Source organism: Triplophysa rosa, linkage group LG22 (assembly GCF_024868665.1).
Source record: "Triplophysa rosa linkage group LG22, Trosa_1v2, whole genome shotgun sequence".
In the NCBI taxonomy this organism is placed as follows: Eukaryota; Metazoa; Chordata; class Actinopteri; order Cypriniformes; family Nemacheilidae; genus Triplophysa; species Triplophysa rosa.
The window spans coordinates 1137215-1154805 of record NC_079911.1 but is presented as its reverse complement, the minus strand read 5'-3'; the positions used below and the strand labels follow the sequence as shown (position 1 = coordinate 1154805).

The following is a 17591-nucleotide window of genomic DNA, read 5'->3' as shown; positions in this document are numbered from 1 at the left end:
TCTCTAAAATCAGATTTTACCTATATAGTAACCATTATTTGATTTTATATTTTTAATATATATTTTTATATTAGTATTTTTATTTTATTAAACATTACTAAAAATTACTAGCCATTGTAACATGCATGCAGTGTTGGGTAAGTTACTCTGAAAAAGTAATGAATTACTAGTTACTAATTACACATTCGATAATGTAATTAGATTACTGTACAAGTTACTCTCTTCAAAAAGTATTTAATTACTTATTACTAATTACTTTCTATATCCTACATCAACCTTGATGAGTTAAGTGATTCAAGGATAGACATGAAATGGCTCTTTTAATTCATTCAAATAAATAATATAAAACTACATAAAGTAGTATTATTAATTACAAATGTGAGAATTATACATTAAAGCACGGATTTTTTGAATTTTGATGTCAATTCCTCTTCTGCACACACACATATTACACAAAGTATTTAGTTTAATTACATCAGAAGTAACTGTAATTAAATTACAGAAAACTAAGAGTAATCCCTTACTGTACTTTTTCAAGGGAAAAGTAATTAAATTACAGTAACTAATTACTTAGTAACTAGTTACACTCAACACTGCATGCATGTCATTTATATGTAAATTTGCTCGCCGCTGATTGGTTCACTTTCGGTGTGAGATCTCTAATCTAGATCATAACCTGCTCCGGAGCAGGATAGTGTGCAGCGTAAGTTACCATGGCGATGAACACTGATTAAAGCTGAGTTACTTTCATGGTATCTAAAACCCAGTGTTGGCGCAAACTAATACTAAACTTACCTGACTAGTCATGTAAACCGGCTTCATGGTACAGGCCCCAGGTTGGGTTGTCTGGTTTTGTCAACTCAAAACTTACTCTGCAACTCAGTGTTTGTTCACCTCGCTTCGTGATACAGGCCACTGAAGTATGAAATTGATATTTATAAAAAACAACACATCCATCAAATATCTAAGCTAATAACTGCATCCCACCATTACACTTAGCCACAAATGCTACATAATCTTTTTTGTTAGGTTATTTCCTACAAAATAAGTCCATTCCTAACTCTTTTCATGGTTTTAACAGTTAAATATCCAGTTCCAATTTCTTCCATCAATGTGCTGCATCAGCAACGTGACATAAAAGCTTGGATAGTTAAAAATTCAGTAAACTATCTGAACCTCTGTCTATCTACATGAGATACATATTAAACAGAAGCTCAGACTCTGACCTCTATGTAGACTCTATGATTTTATGTAGAAAACAGTAAAAAGACTCGCTGGGTTTTCACAAGCAGGATCACATTTTGTTCTAACTGGGAATTTAAAGATAGAAGTAGTTCTGGTATGAAAGGCATGGAAAGGATAATTTAGTAAGTAACTTTGTGTTCTGTTTATGATGAGAGCAATTTAATTCTTACATTAAATTTGTTGTTTATAGCTTTTTTATTTACAAATATTAATGATCAGACTTAAGAGGGCATTCCCCTAAAGCCACAGGGCCTACAATACATACATACTGTGGATATCAAAATATAAAATAAATGGCCTGATAAAAGATCATACCTTATATATATATATATATATATATCTGTAATATTCTGTGTTAATACCAAGCAAAGCCACGCCCATACGTTACGTGCGGATTGACGTAAATTAAAATTACGTGGAGCGCAGGGCGGAATAAAGTGGCTACTGATTGTTTGTGCATCGATGTCAAATGGTTATGTTCAACGCAAAGTGATAAAATAAAATGCATTACAATATCCAAGTGGGCTAAATTGATTAAATATTTATTGTTTGTTATTTAAAAAAAACATATTGTCCGGACCTCTGTTTGGAAGAAAGTATAAAGACTGGACCTCTTGGAACTTTAATTGCATACCCCTGATCTAGACGTATTTGTGGCAGATGTGCAAGCCACTTGGTAAACTCCATTCTGAGGCACTAGCAGAAGTAACTTCTTCTTGAGTTTTACTGGCGGTTGGCAAATCAGTTTATAGGTGTGTGGCGAGGGAGGCGTGACGAGAGCCGTGGGAGGAAGAAGCGAGGCCGGGACGCGATTGATAATGAGTGTCAACTGGGCGTCATTCCGGCCTCGTATCTCTCACGGAGGAGAGCGGAAGCATAAAAGGACGAACGGCAGGAGAATACGGCGAGAGAGGACCGGATTTTCCCACGCCATGCTTCTGTGTAGAGATGAACTCCAAAAGGATCAACCTGTAGATGCTGCACATATCCTGTAAAGTGTCACCGCTGACACACATTTATTTCACAGATAATATTCCAAACAGGTGACTAATTCACAAACAGGTATCAAAGTGGGTTTTGATGCTGGAGGTGTGGTTGAATTGGGAACTGAGTCTGTGACATTGACAATGGACAATGGAATGAGGGTGAGATGCGAAACTGGGGTGGTAACTGAAGACGGTAGATTACTGGCTTGATTTGCTGTTCGATAGGGAAGGGGCCAATGAAGTTGGGCCTCTGCTTCTGACAGGGCTGCCACAGACAGATGTCCCAGGTCATGAGACTGACCTTTTGCCCGGGCTGAAACTGTGGAGTTGGGGACCGACGTGCATCGGCCTGGCTCTTCTGTCTGCGGACAGCCCTCTGCAGGTGGACGTTGGCGATGGGCCTTCGGGATGGCGCAGACTGAGCATCCCTTGACAAAACGGGATATATCCTGAGTCATTCCTGGCTACCAGTAACGACTGGAAATAAAAGGGTCAGCTGACTACCTAGGTGGCCGGATCCCAGAACAGAGTGGGCTGAGTCCATATAAGGGAAATTCGCAAATCAGCAGGGACAAAGATCTTTCCCTCAGGACCTCCCGGTGGATCTGGCTGATTCCCATATCTATTCCTCCAAAGCCCATTGATTGGGGCTAACAATCATGGCTGGAGGGGGTATGGGCTCGGGGTCTGCAGTCTCTTGGTCAGGTGAGTGAACATGGGACAGGGCACTGGGTTTAACATTCTGTGAACCCGGGCGGTTGGTAACTGTAAAGTGGAACCGGGTGAAGAACAGCGCCCATCTGGCCTGTCGCGTGTTAAGATGTTTGGCTTCTCGTAGATTCTAGATTCCGATAATCGGTTATTACAGTGAACGGCACAGTTGTATTAAACAGTGAATAAATAAATGAAGTTTAAATAAATTCATAATTTAAGTTTGTAACACTTCAAATCTTAATTTGAAAGATTATTGCTGCCAAATGAGCATATTAAACACAACCTCTTTAAGTTTTGATGCCAAAACTGTGTATTTTAAGTAGGGTTGTCAACGTTAACCCATGCAATTAATTTTTTTCAGATTAACGTGTTCAAATATTTAACACAATTAATGCAGCATCCGTTTATTTTGTCATCCTTTGTCTAGAGTTACATTATATAATCACGCTCTCATTCATGTAAAGGCCTATAAACTATTTAAGCACGATTTGAAACAGTTGCTTTGACATGTTCAGTATAGATAGACAGCTTCTAGCTGTGGGACGCGGCACAACGCAACGCGACAGTGGTCCCGTCTGGTGTATGTAGTTACAGGCTAAAGGCTGTGTCAGTGAATCGCTCCAGTCAGACAGCGCACCAGTATTATTCTCTTACTTTCGTGCTTGAATGAACAGAAACACACAAGATTAGGCCAGAAAGCCCATATTGTATTTTCGTAAGCACAGACTTCAATGTGCTAAATAAAATACTGAATGAATGCAAAGACTTGTGAAAATGGGAAAGGGCGTCAGATCTGCGTAGAGCAGCAGCTCTTAAAGGGACCGCATTCTTAAACCTGCTGCTGTGACTCCAGTCATTAATGTTAATGTTTTGTATTAACATTACAATTAATTGTTTTGTAAATTTAAATTTGTATTTAATTTAGAATTTAGCATTAAAGACTGTAAAGTGTTTGAGAACTTAATTAAATGTCTGTGTATTTCCTATCTGTTAGACATGATAGCTCTCAATTATACTGTACTTCAATGTTGAACGGCCATAATTAATGTTAAAAAAAGGACAAATAATAAATTTAATAGACACATGTTGCAGTACTTATATCAGAATGTTGGCTTACATTCATTAAATAATGTTGTTAAAGAAATCTGTTGTTTCTACATTAATTTGGAGATTTGAAATTATTAGAATGTAAAAGTATATTTAAAAAACATTAATGTTATGTGCGATTAATCTTGATTAATAACAGAAAAAATATGTGATTTCATTTTGAAATAGATCGCAAATTACTCTTATTTTAGTGGTCGACAAAAGATAAAACATAGGATTCCATAACATCAAGTGAAGACAACAAAGGGAAACAGTGCTATGTGAATAACTGAAGAGATTTGAGTAACTGGTATTTTACAGTGACAGAGAAAATCTTAATATAAGAAAATCCATTATATAATTGGCCGAAAAGTTTAATATTATTATCAAACCAATTCCTTTAAAAGAAAGATTTGTGGTGTCCAGGCAGCTACCACAGTCTTAAATAGCAAACCTCTGGTCAGTAATTAAACCTCACATCAACTGTACCATAACTTCTGTTTCTTGAGCTTGTGCTAAAAAAACACCTTTTTGAGGTCGCTACAGACCAGGGGTCAGCAACCTTTGAGACCAAAAGAGCCATTTTGGGCCCTCTACCACCAAATAAAATTTGCCTGCAGCCACAAAATATATGTAAACTTTAAATTACTATAACACATGTTGTTATGCATGTTATGTAGTAGTTACCCAGTTGCACCACTAAGTGGCAATATAGTGCAATTTTTATTGTATTTAGATTCATTTATAAATGTTTGTCCCTGGCAAGAAGTGGGAGTGTTGCAATAGGAGAGTAGCGTCGTGGTGTTGTACGCGCTGCGTTAGTTACACTTCAGCTTTTTTTCTGTGAAATTTTGTTTTGACTTTTGTTTTTGCGGCGTTTGATGAACAGCCACAAGAGACCGCCTACTCTCCGCATATGGACATCATGCGTAAACATTATGAGACGTGCGCTAACCAAGCAGGATTTAAACTACAGTGAGGTAAATGAGTATTTGATCCCCTGCTGATTTTGTAAGTTTGCCAAAGAAATGAAGGGTCTATCATTTTTATGGTAGGTTTATTTTAACTGATAGAGACGGAATATAAAAAAAATCTGGGGAAACATTTTTTATATAAAGGTTATAAATTGATTTGCATTTCAGTCAGTGAAATAAGTATTTGATCCCCTACCAACTAGCAAGAATTCTGGCTCCACAGATTGGTTATGTGCCTATATGGACCACAGATTAGTCCTGTCACTTTAAGAAGGTACTCCTAAATCAGCTTGTTATGTATATAAAAGATGCCTGCCAACAGAATCTGTGTCTTCCATTCAACCTCTCCACCACCATGGTCCAGACCAAATAGGTTTCAAAGGATGTCAGGGACAAGATTGGAGACCTGCACAAACCTTGAATAAGCTACAGACAGAAGCTTGGTGAGAAGGACTGTTGGTGTGATTATTTGGAAATAGAAGAAATAGAAAATAACTATCAAATGCCCTTCTTTTGGAGCTCCCTGCAAGGTTTCCCCAATGGGGTAAAGATGATCATGAGAAATGTTAAAGATCAGCCCAGAACTACACGGAAGAAGCTTGTTAATGATTTCAAGACATTTGGGACCACAGTTAGCAAGCAAACCATTGGTAACACGCTATGCCACAATAGACTGAAATCCTGAGGCACCCGCAAGGTCCTCCTGCCCAAGAAGACCCGCCTGGCTCGTCTGAAGCCCAAATTGACTCCTGTTTTTGGAGGGAGAGAAATGCTGACTATGAGCCCAAGAACACCATCCCTACAGAGAAGCACAGTGTTGGAAACATTCTGCTTTAGGGCTTTTTCTCTGCTACAGGTATACAGGATGACTTCACCGCATTGAGGGGCTGAGGGACGGGCCAGTGTACTGTAAAATCTTGGACAAGAACCTCCTCCCCTTAACTAGATCACTGAAGATGGGTCATGGATGTGCCTTTAACATGACAAAGACCCAAAACATATTGCCAAGACAAGCAAAGAGTGGCTTAAGGAGAAGCACATTAAATGTCCTAGCCAGTCTCTAGACCCTAGTCCAGGGGTCTTCAACTACTTTTCTTTGAGGGCCAGATTCCAATAGTATAAATAGGATGCGGGGCAGTTTTTTACCATATTCTAATTTCTTCTGTTATTTTGTTTTTCTGTTATTTATTGCGTTTCGTTCCTTTTATACTGTTTTTGTTGCTGTTACTTATAGGCCATGATTAAAACATGCACACAAATATTGCATCCAGTATTTGTGCCTTTTCATGATATTACATTAGAAGGGATATTGTCTTTTTAATTGTATTTTATATTCCTTAATGCGTTACTTCACCCAAATATTGCTACTAATTTACTCACCCACAGTCCTCCAGTACATTGAGATGTGGGTGGCATTGTTTTTTCAAGAAGATATTTCTGAAGATATTTGGTTGAATTAATTAAAGTTAAATCAATAAAAGTAAAAAAATGCAAATACATTCAACACAAAAGTAATCCCTGCCCCTTGTGACGTTAAATTAGCGTTTTATAAAGCGAGTCAACTGATCTGTGCAAGAAACGACACGACCTATCGCGTGCGCAAACCGATTGCATGTGGCTGCGCAATGCATTGCTGATTATAACGTTGTAAATAACATTAAGTTTCTTGGACTGACCGATCAAATCGCTTTATAAGACGTAAAACATTATGAGCCGCGGGAATTACTTTCGTTTTGAATGTAGCAGCATTTTGGACTTTTAAAGATGTGGCGTCTCAGGAGGACGTGCATTTAAAGAACACTGTTCTTAAAAGTCTCTCCACTTATTCACAGCAAAATCAGCAGTGTTAAAAAAGGTCAAATTTGTTATGTCTTAATGTAGACAAGAAGCTGGAGACCGTAGATTCCTTTCAGTAACATTTATTAACTAGCTAACACATTCTGACTCACATGCATATCCGCTCAGCATATCTACCACTTCTTCTCTCGTCTCCCTTCCTATATCCATCCACATAACTCAGAAGCTTGAGTGCCATCTAGTGGTGCATTAATGTGACAACACCACATAATTAACACTCACAGTGTTTATATAATCCACACTATCAAAGTGTGGATTATATATACACTGTGAGTGTTAATCTGACATTTTTTAACACTGGCGATTTTGCTGTGTTTGAAATGTTAAGGCGTGCCAGGAAAAGATGATTGGCGGGCAGCCAGTTGACTAGCCCTGCCCTAGTCCTATAGAACATCTGTGAAGGAGGCGAAAACTCCAATTTACTGAGTGACAGCCAAGAAACCTTAAAGATTGACAGAGGAGTGGAGTAAAATGTATCCTGACACATGTGCAAACCTGGTGACCAACTATCAGAAATGTCTGACCTCTGTGCTTGCCAACAAGGGTTTCTCCACTAAGTACAAAGTTATTTTTTCTCGGGGATCAAATACTTATTTCACTGACTGAAATGCAAATCAATTTATAACCTTTATATAACATTTTTTCCCTGATTTTTTATATTCTGTCTCTATCAGTTAAAATAAACCCACCATAAAAATTATAGACCCTTCATTTCTTTGAAAGTAGGCAAACTTACAAAATCAGCAGGGGATCAAATACTTATTCCCTCACTGTATATGTCGTCTAAAGACCTAAAAGTTTGGTTTAAACACGAAAGACGTACCAAGCATAATGTTTTCTCAGCATTCCATTTCTAACACACGCATACAGTGTTTGATGCTTTCTCACATCTGTCAAAGCATAAATAAAACCGCTGCTCTCTGTATGTTTTTTCGGTCATCTCCGGTTGCGCTCATATGTACATTGCATGCACTTATTTCATCTATTCGAATGAAATATCTGAAAAAGCAAATACATTTACCCAGCCAGGGTGTACTTGGCTACACTTGTCTCTCCAATATTTTGAATCTAGACTGCGATACCAAGCAATCAATGTACCATACGGTTTCTTTAAATGCGACCGAACTTCAGGATCCATTCAACAAAATTTTTATTTAATAAAATGAACACAACAAAAATCAACAAATCGTTCATTTAATACAATTATTATACAGTAAAATAATAATATAAATTAAATAAAATATAAATAGTTATCTGCGTTTCACGGTAAGAACCCTAGGCAGTTTCCGGTTGGGGAGAAGCAGAGAGAAATGGGAAACTGAGAAAATAGTTACATTTAGCAGATGCTGTACACTGCGGTGGGAAGTGGCGTTCAACCGTATTTGACATGATAATTTCAGTTTACATGTCATTATAACATTCAAATGCGGTAGAACGCCACTTCAATATACCACAGCGGTGTGCCGCAATGTACAGCATCTGCTAAATTTAACTATTTTCTCGGGCTGCGGCCAAATACCCCCACTTGCGGTCTTTGCACTTGACCACTTGACTACTTTCATGACGTATTTCCTGTTTTTGGCCCAAGTGTTCTAGTGGGCGTGAAGATCCCAAGTGAGCATGTAGTATTTCTAACCCGATGGGACAAACTTAGCAAGTGCAAACATATAACATTAATTAATGCTTGGTGTATTGCCACCCAGGTGAGCATGTCCCGACATGTGCCGTCAATGCATACCCTCTATAGAGCCCTCCATGACACGAGTTATTTCCGCATTCCATTCTTCCAACGGATGTCTGTGAGTGTCGCGACTCTGTTTTTCAACAGCTCCGGTCAGTCTTGTATTCCATTGTCGATTGGCTCATTTTACTGGAAGGCGGGACTTCCTTCGTTAGAGCTGCCATACTGAGCGATGCATTCCCTCCCCATTCATTGCAATAGCACTCCTGCAGTGTGTTAATATTTGCTGTCTTCGTTTATGATCATTCTGTCGGATCATCAGAGACCTACAAGAGAGGAGAGGTAAGACTGATTTACCTCAGTTTATTTTGTCGTAAAATGATCTTTAATAGTAAACTCTGTTTCATGTGTCATGTTTCACCATCAGTTCAGGTTAACATGTTATATGGAGTTTATAAAAGTTTTGTTAGTGGGTAAATCTTTCCGTTGTAACATATGAATGCACGTTTAATAGGAGACACGCGTTGGTTAGCGTTTCCTGAATGTGTGTAATGGACGCTATATGTTGTATTGTGTTCTATAGTTAGCTACTGGTGTATTCAGACTCCATATTCTGTGTTTAACAGACAGGACAGAGCGAGCAAGCACCACTGATAATACTGGTATGTTGATATGTATTTAAAGAAACACTGTATTGCTGTTGTATTTCTATGGTGTAGGAATAATTCCATATTCAGCAGACGCCTATCCGAAGAGAGGAAGATTAAAAGCTTTTCACAATTTGTCACTAAGCTAAATAGAAGTTAGTTGTTAAAGTCCGAGTAAAGTGACATTAAAATAAGTGTTCTGAGTTTGTCACACAACAGAAAAGTGTGTTACTAACCACCCAGCCAAATTTGAATGGAGAAAAACATCTAAGTAAATAAAATAAGTTATCAAAATCTTGGAAAAATGAGCAGGACTCTCCGCTCTCAAACGCTGGGGGTGTGTCCGCTGTTGGCGCTGAAGCCACGCCCACTCGCGTCACTCAACCAACGTCGAGTCCCCTGCCCAGTAGACTATTATGTGAATCATGTGAATACGTTTTATGGTAGGATTTGAACTCAAACACGTGCGATATTCATCAATAGATAATTCACGAGTTCGCCAATGCAGATAATAATGCAGGTGAAATGGTATTTGGCGTGCTGTCCGGTGATATGGCTCTGGGCCCGGTATTAGCCCGAACCCAGAGCGCTCCCCTGTTGTCCTGTGGGTGAAAACAGTCTCACGGTGAGGAGCCGGGGTGGTGGAGGGATGCCTGAAGACTGTAGAGTGAATGCAGGTAAGACAGCTTTGTCTATTTGTAGTGGTTCTCTTGAGCTGATAAGGTAGATGCTGAGATTGCTGATAGCGAAACAGCCGGGTGGATTAACTGCTCGTCTCGCCATTTTTAATTAAATGTCATTCACTGAAGCACGTCGCGATCACGCGCAGTGATCCTCCTTCCGTTCACGTTATTCTCCTCCATCCATTCGCGTATGTGTTACCATTTGCTTGTTATTTGGCTTGAGATTTGTTTAGTTGGGCAGAGTGAGAGAGCCTGAAAGCGTGTGCGTGACAGGGGCAGTGCTGGGGGGGCAGAGGGGGGCCAGTGCCCCTGTGTCAGCACACTTGGCCACCCCACTGGCCCCCCTAAATCTGGAATCGTTTCTGAAATTTTTACCACAACCGATCAATTTCGGGTGCAATGCACAATTTGTCCTGCTAGTGGCAGTAATGATGCTTGTGTGCCAAAAGGAAGATTACGCAAGCAAGACGCAAACAATGTCGAGTCTGTGCGCCTTCAGCGAGATTACGTCTACATCATACAGGTAATGGAAATATTTTGTAAAAATATAATGAAAATGCATATCATTACACGTCATATTAAAATACTGACCTACATTTTCTGGTGTTGCGCATGTTAAATCTACATATAAAGCAGTCGTGACTCGTGCCTATACAAAGAATCAGCTGCTGCCAGAGAACGTGTAACGCACTAAAGAAATTTTATTTGTTAATGAAATGAGATCAAATGTAACTTACATTTATTGGGATGAATGTTTTATAAAATGCACTTTTGCCTTATAATTAAAATAAAGGGTCTGTCATTCCCAAGGAATTAGCAGAGTTCAAGTAACGTTAATCAATACAGTTTATTCTATACTGTCCTGTATATTACTTGTTGTGTATTTGAGAGTCCTCTTTTCATTTACACATTTTCATAATGTTCCCATTTGCAGTTAAAATGAAGAGAAAAAATCATAAGGACATAATGCCCTTTTTTAATAAGAAAACTAAAGATAATAGTCAGTCAAGGCTGGAGAAAGAAGATGCTTCTGAAAAAGAGTCAGAAATGCACAAAAGCTTAGAGAATGAAGAAAGTCCAGAAGACCAGAGGACCCATCAGCAAGGTCGTTGTGCAGAGACAACTTTTGTAACCCTGAAATTCCATGTGACAAACATGAGTTTTTAAACGAGTATTTAGTTAACATGGCATTCACATGAAAGTGTGCCAAAACCACATATATGACATGTGAAAAATTTGAAATTCATGTTTTTTTCTTTGTGTAAAGGAAATATCTGATAATGTGACTCATGTTTAGATGACTGCTTAAGTTGATTTTTGGATATCTTGTTTGTGGGTAGTTTTTCATTCATGTATGTACATTTAAGATGCAAATGTACTTGTTATTAAATGTTATTATTGTTGTCATTGTTATTTTCACTATAAACAATCTGTTGTGAAATAAATGACCATGGAACATTAATTTGAGCTGAACTTGTTTTATTAGCTTATTAGTTTACTTCTAGAGAAAACAGTAATACATGACAGTGAAAAATGACTGAAAATTAATCATGACACATGTTAGTGTGCCCCCTACAAGCATAAGTGGCCCCTGCCTGGCCCCCCAGTTACAGTAGTCTTGAACCGCCACTGGTGCGTGAGAGCTTACAACCCTGAGCTCGTGATTGAGCAGACACCTGATGCTAGGTGCTCTAGTGATAGGGGAGGGGCCATGCATGCTCGGACGCTCCATTGCATCATCGATCCCCCATTTTAGCCCCGCCCAAAAAATGAACAGAGAATTAGTGAAAAAAAAAAGGTTTATCTCCACAATTCAGTACTACATCCTTCTGAGTCTTTGTAATGTGTTTCAGCAATACATTTCTAACATCTATAATGTGTTTAGAAACAATTCTCAGAATTCTCTTTACCTGGACTTTAAGAGCTTTTTCAGATAGAACATTCAGCCTTTGTGGTCAAATTTTAGAGGAGAGACATGCAGTTATATGTGACGTAATGTTAGGGACGGATTATGACGTCAAAGGGCCCCGGGGCCAGTTACCTCCAAGGGCATTTTCTTTTAAATCGCTGTCCATATAGGCAAAATTGACTTGTAAATGATTAACTAACAATCTGGTCAACATAAAGTTCTTTATTTGAAGCACAATTCTACAAGAAAGGTAACTTACTGAAAAAGTGTTGGTGCTTAAAGTGCTTCACTGAACTGAAATTTAAACTTAAAACATCTCAAGATAAATGGACCAGGGCTTGACATAACCTGGGAGGTTGATGGCTCTGTCAGAGCATTGCTTATGATTTTCGGACGGATCAGGCCTTAACTTAACATTATTCACGAAAAAGTTGTCAATCGTTCTTTTCATCTTCTCTCATCATCTGCGCTACATCCACTCTGTTTAACTGACGGGCCTATAGGCTCCTCACCTCTCTGTCTGACTGCAACACAGCATTTTCACACGTACACACCAGAGGTTGCGCTAGACTTTTTTATCGTCCGTCATTTTGACTGACAGGCTTGTAAAAAATCCATCATAATCTATTATTACCCGTCACTATGGTGCAAGGTGGCTTTACGTGGTAATTAGTATGTTCGTGACATCATCAAGCTGTACTTGCGTCTCGTATTTTAATACAACTGAATGCCCAATAAAGCCGTTGTTGTTTATATTCATTTATATATTTTATGTTTTAATGTTTATGTTCATATGTGATTCGATCTGGGAAAACCCAACACATGGTGCAAATTTATATATTACAGTTTTTGATACCATATTCAAGCCCTTTAAAAATCAGCTTTTATGTTGCTCATACCTTGTGTATGTAACAAAAGTTATGGCTGAGGTCGGCTGAAGCGCTAGGATTTTCAGGAACGGAATTTGGAGGAAAACGGTTTTAAAGTTAAGTGATGAAAATAAAAGCACAACAGTCCAGTATCACAAGTAAAAGTCACTTTGCAGTGGTAAAAGACTTACTCTAATAACAATTTAATAAAAAAACATTTCCCAGTGTTGAAGTCTATAAAAATACTGTACAAAACCGTTTGAATAAAACGAAAGTAAGGAAAATGGTGCGGGCACACTTAAAGAACGAGAGCTCTGCCATTATCACTACACAAGGAAACTAACAAACATTACGGACAACAACTAATAAGCAGTGAAGTAAGTTTTACGCAGTTTATCATGTGCATAGTGTCTGGACTTTTGATCATCCCTTGTATGTTTTGCGATCGGATAACTCCCGGTGCTGCAGACTTGGAGCTCTGTCATCTCACGAAAACATTGTATAAAAAACTTTGCATGCCGTAGTTTACACAGGACTGGCGTGAAATGTGCATTGCTACTCCTTCATTCTTCATGTTATGTGGTTGACTTTGATAGGTGAACTGTCTTTCCCGCGTCCCAGCGTCACATCCGACGGGTTTTCCCAGATCGCATCACATATGTCTAGTCGGTAACAATGACAGGTGAAAACACGCACGTCCCTAAAAAAACACGCATATCACGCTCTAATGAAGGGAAACGGGGAGTTACAAATTGTCCTCATTGTAATCCGTCAAAATGACGGGCGGACGGCCTTCAGATTTTTCCGCCACTGGTAAAAAAAATCTGTCAATGACAGAATTTTCGGTTAACGCGACCTCTGGTACACACACGTACAGGAAAATCTGGACCACGGCCAATCAGAGGGGGTCCGCCCTTCACTATCTCTGATTGGTTTAGACCACGATATGGGCCTAATGTGTGTATGTTGTTGAATCACAGGGAGACTTTCAGAGTCGCGGAGACTTTTTTTTCTCCCTCGAACGGCTGGTCGCACCGGTGCGACCTCTGATTTTTCTTAGTCGCACCATTGAGAAATAAGGTCGCATGTTGGTCGCACTCTAGAGCCCTTTGTGACATGTTTGTAAACATCAAATCATCAATCAAAAGATTCAGAAAATGCTATTTAAATGTGCTGTAATTTAATGAATAAGTTAATTTTTAATAAGTCACATTTAATTTAATAAGATAACATGAAAACATACGTTGCCATGATTTGTTGATCATTTCTTTTTTTTACAGCGTATCCACAAATGCCTTGTATAGGCTATGGGACCCATATATTAAACATAGATAAGCATTTGTTTTCATTGTTGTTGGGTTTTCTGTACCAAACCGGATGGCGTAACCTTGAAGCTAAGGGCCCCCTCGGGCTCATGGTAGTCAAGGGCCCCTGGGCACTGGCCCCATTGGCCCAGTCAGTAATCCATCCCTGCGTCACTCAATTAAGGGGAACGCCCTGTTGGAGGGCAAAGCATTTGTTGTTGTCCACCAAGTTAAAAGTGATTTTTTTCTACCCTTGGGGATGCACCGAAATGAAAATTCTTGACCGAAGCTGAATAAAAATGAAACACTTGGCTGAAGGCCGAACACCAAACATGGCTTTGCGCATTTCTTCTATTTACCCTTACGAAAATTAACCATGTTTTTTTTGTTGTACAAGTGTGGTAACCATGGTTTTTTGGTGCATTGATTACTTGAGGCAAAATCATGGTTTTACTACAGTAACCATCGTTTACTATGGTTTTTACAAAAACATGGTTTTCAAAACCATGGTTATTTTGTGATAACCATTGTTTTACTACAGTAATCATGTTATTTTGGTTTTACCTGTAGTAAAACCATGGTTTTTCCATTTTAACTGTAGTAAAACCATGGTAAATTTTTGTAATGTATTTAGACATTTTTTTCACTATTGCATAAACTGAATGGTCAAAATGTTTAAATTAAAATAAAAAATTGAGCCCTCTCTCAATAGCCTTTATTAGGCCTATAACTGACTGCTGAAAGAATGTACTGTACTCTGTCTGTACCCCACAACAAAATACTTCGTTGAAAAGTGTCATTCAACTTTATAAGCTAAAAATATGAATATGAATAAACGAAAACTGTTGGAATATTGGAGGCTACACTGCAAAATGATTTAAAGAGTACATAACATGAGATCATGAAAATACATTTCATGCAGTCTGTAATGTTGCCGTGTTTGAAAGTAGCAGTCTGCCAAGTTGTAAATCCGAAGGTAAATGAATAACAAAGTTATTGGCTTGGAAAAAAGGGAGTCGAATCACGCAAATGAGTCGTCCCTAGTCCGATTCGCGAACCGCCGCTGATTTACATCACTAGATATAGTCCCCGCTACATTTTGCTAGGACTGCCCGCGAAAACACACTTCTCCCCCAAACACTGTAGCTCGTGAGCCTCATTTGCGGTAGACCAATCACAGCTAACTAGACCATCTGACCAATCACATTAGACTAGGCTAGCGGAAAGGAGGGGATTAGATAGATGAATCGCGGAGTCAGTCAAGAAGTAAGGTAATAATAACTGCCTATTATTACGAAATAATAGTGTTTTTACTCCTATGTACATAATCTTGTTGTTGGACACTCCATAAACCAAAGTAGGACCTTAAAAATCCCTAGTTATGTACTCTTTAAAGAAAAAAATAACATCCATGCAAGCAATTCTGGTTGACAACCATTTCAGTTCATGTCTCTCCACCAAACTCCGCCCACAAAAGCTGACTGTTCTCTTAGAAGTGTACTCATGGCCGGAATGCACAGAACTTACTTTGACAAGTTGTTTAGTGCAGGGAATTGTGTGCACGTGACCACTGTATGATGTCAAAGGATGTCACGAGCGGCGGGGCTACTGTCAGACCACCCGCTCCAGTCTGAAGTACATATGTTACCGAACGGTAAAGACGCTTCATTCAGAAATTTACTCCGCAAGTTACGTGCTGTGTCTTTCTCTGACACGTTTGCTGCGTTAATAAAGTGCGCGCGCGTCTCTCTCTCTCTGCGCTGGTTGCTGCTTGATCATATCACACGTCATGTTTTTGCTATGTTCGTTGCATCCCATTCCCTACCTTAAAGATACAGTTTGTAACTTTTTTTGCAGTAAAATATCCAATAACCATTATGCTAGTGTTATATACTTTGTTCAGTTGAGTACTTACAATATCTGAAATGTTTCCAGCTATTTGTAAATCGTGAGAAAATTGCCATTTTAACAAGTGACACAGGGCTGGTTTTGGCTAGAAAGGATACAGCTACCTCCACTAGGCAATGCGCACTTTAATACCCGCATAATTTTTGTCATGCTGACAACAGTTACATTTTTTTTATTATTGTAAGGTTTGGGGTTAGGGTAGGTGTAGGTGTAGGCATTAGCTAATGTAATTTATGGTAATTTTATGGGGAGATTTTGCATCTCTTTCGGCCGTAGCTGTATCCCTTCTAGCAACAACCCACGGGGCCGTGTCTGGCAGTCACCTGTCAATGGCGTCATATCTGCGTTACCAAAGACACTAGATAGAAAGCCGGTGAAATGCAGGAAATGAGATTAGAGGCTGTTATATGATTGGCTGAGGTGCCTCACGTGATTTGTGTAAGCCGTTGCGCTTTCTCCAGACCTTGTATCTCCCTAATGTGTGCTCTCACTGTGCTTGCGTGTGTGGCTGCGTGCGTGTGTGTGTGTGTGCATGTCTGTGTGCATGCGTGTCTGTGTGCGTGCGTGTCTATGTGTGTGTGTGCGTGCGTGCGTGTCTGTGTGTGTGCGTACTTGTCTGTGTACGTGTGTGTGTGCGTGCGCGTCTGTGTGTCTGCGCGTCCGTGTGTGTGTGTCTATGTCTATGTGTGTTAGTACGTGTGCATATTGTGTGTGTGGAGTGTTTTGTATGTGGGTATGTTTGTCTTCTGTGTTTTCACCTTTTTCTTGTTTTTACAGGTACAACTTTAATTGTTTTGCTTATAGTCATTATGTCTCATGTACAGCTGCTTTGTAACAATGAAAATTGTAAAAAGCGCTATATAAATAAAGTTGAGTTGAGTTAATAACACACTCTTTCGTATTACCCTCGGTGTCCACTTTTATTGCCCTAGGAACCATGACAACACAGTCTCGTGGGCAAAGTGTCACGTATATATTTTCTTGTATATATTTACTGAACAAGCAGTTATCATTTTTACATCATATGACTAAATGGTAATAGACGTAATTTATAAAATGTATTTATGTGTCAAATTCATTATAATGAAATAAAATCATGTCATCAAACGCAACATTTATAAAACTTGATTATTTTACATCATCCATAAATGTGATTTCATGTCTGATTGATTATTAGTGGTGGAGTTGAAGACGACAGTTCCCATTATTCCTTGCTCCTTCACAGCCTCATCAAGCTACACAGTTGTTGTTGTTTTGAACATATCTGTTTTGAATGTGCGCCCTCTAGCGGCGGATTTTACAAACTGCGCCTTTAAGTTTGAGATGCTGGAATATTGTGTTTGCACATAAAGGTGCGTTCAGACCGCCAGCGACTGTGTCGCTGTGTGCTGCTAGTCTCTTGCTACAGGTCAGTAGAAGAATAGATATAAATAACAAGATGCCGCATTAGCATATGTTTCTATGGGCCGCTATATGTAGGTCGTAGGGATGTTCATATTGTCACGACCAGAGCGTGGTGGAAGAGAGAACCCAAGCGCAGGCAGGCAGTGAAGGGTTAACAGATACTTTATTTTACAAAACACAACCAAAAACAGAAACTAAAACACCCACGATGGGGGAAACGAAACTGATATACATATATAAAACAAGAGACTTCCCACGAGGGGGCAAAATGAAAACAAGACAAATAAACTACACACAAAGACACGACCAAACGTCTTAAATCAT

At 39.1% G+C, this 17591-nt stretch overlaps 1 protein-coding gene across 1 annotated transcript in view; it reads left to right on the top strand.

The window, feature by feature from the left end:
• Nucleotides 1–8776: 8776 nt before the first annotated feature.
• LOC130545904 (zinc finger protein 271-like) overlaps nucleotides 8777–17591 on the top strand; it is a 29831-nt gene continuing 21016 nt past the window's right edge. Inside the window, 1 exon segment of the mRNA XM_057320828.1 lies at nucleotides 8777–8885. Coding sequence (XP_057176811.1) covers nucleotides 8842–8885 — 44 coding nt within the window. The 5' untranslated portion in view covers nucleotides 8777–8841.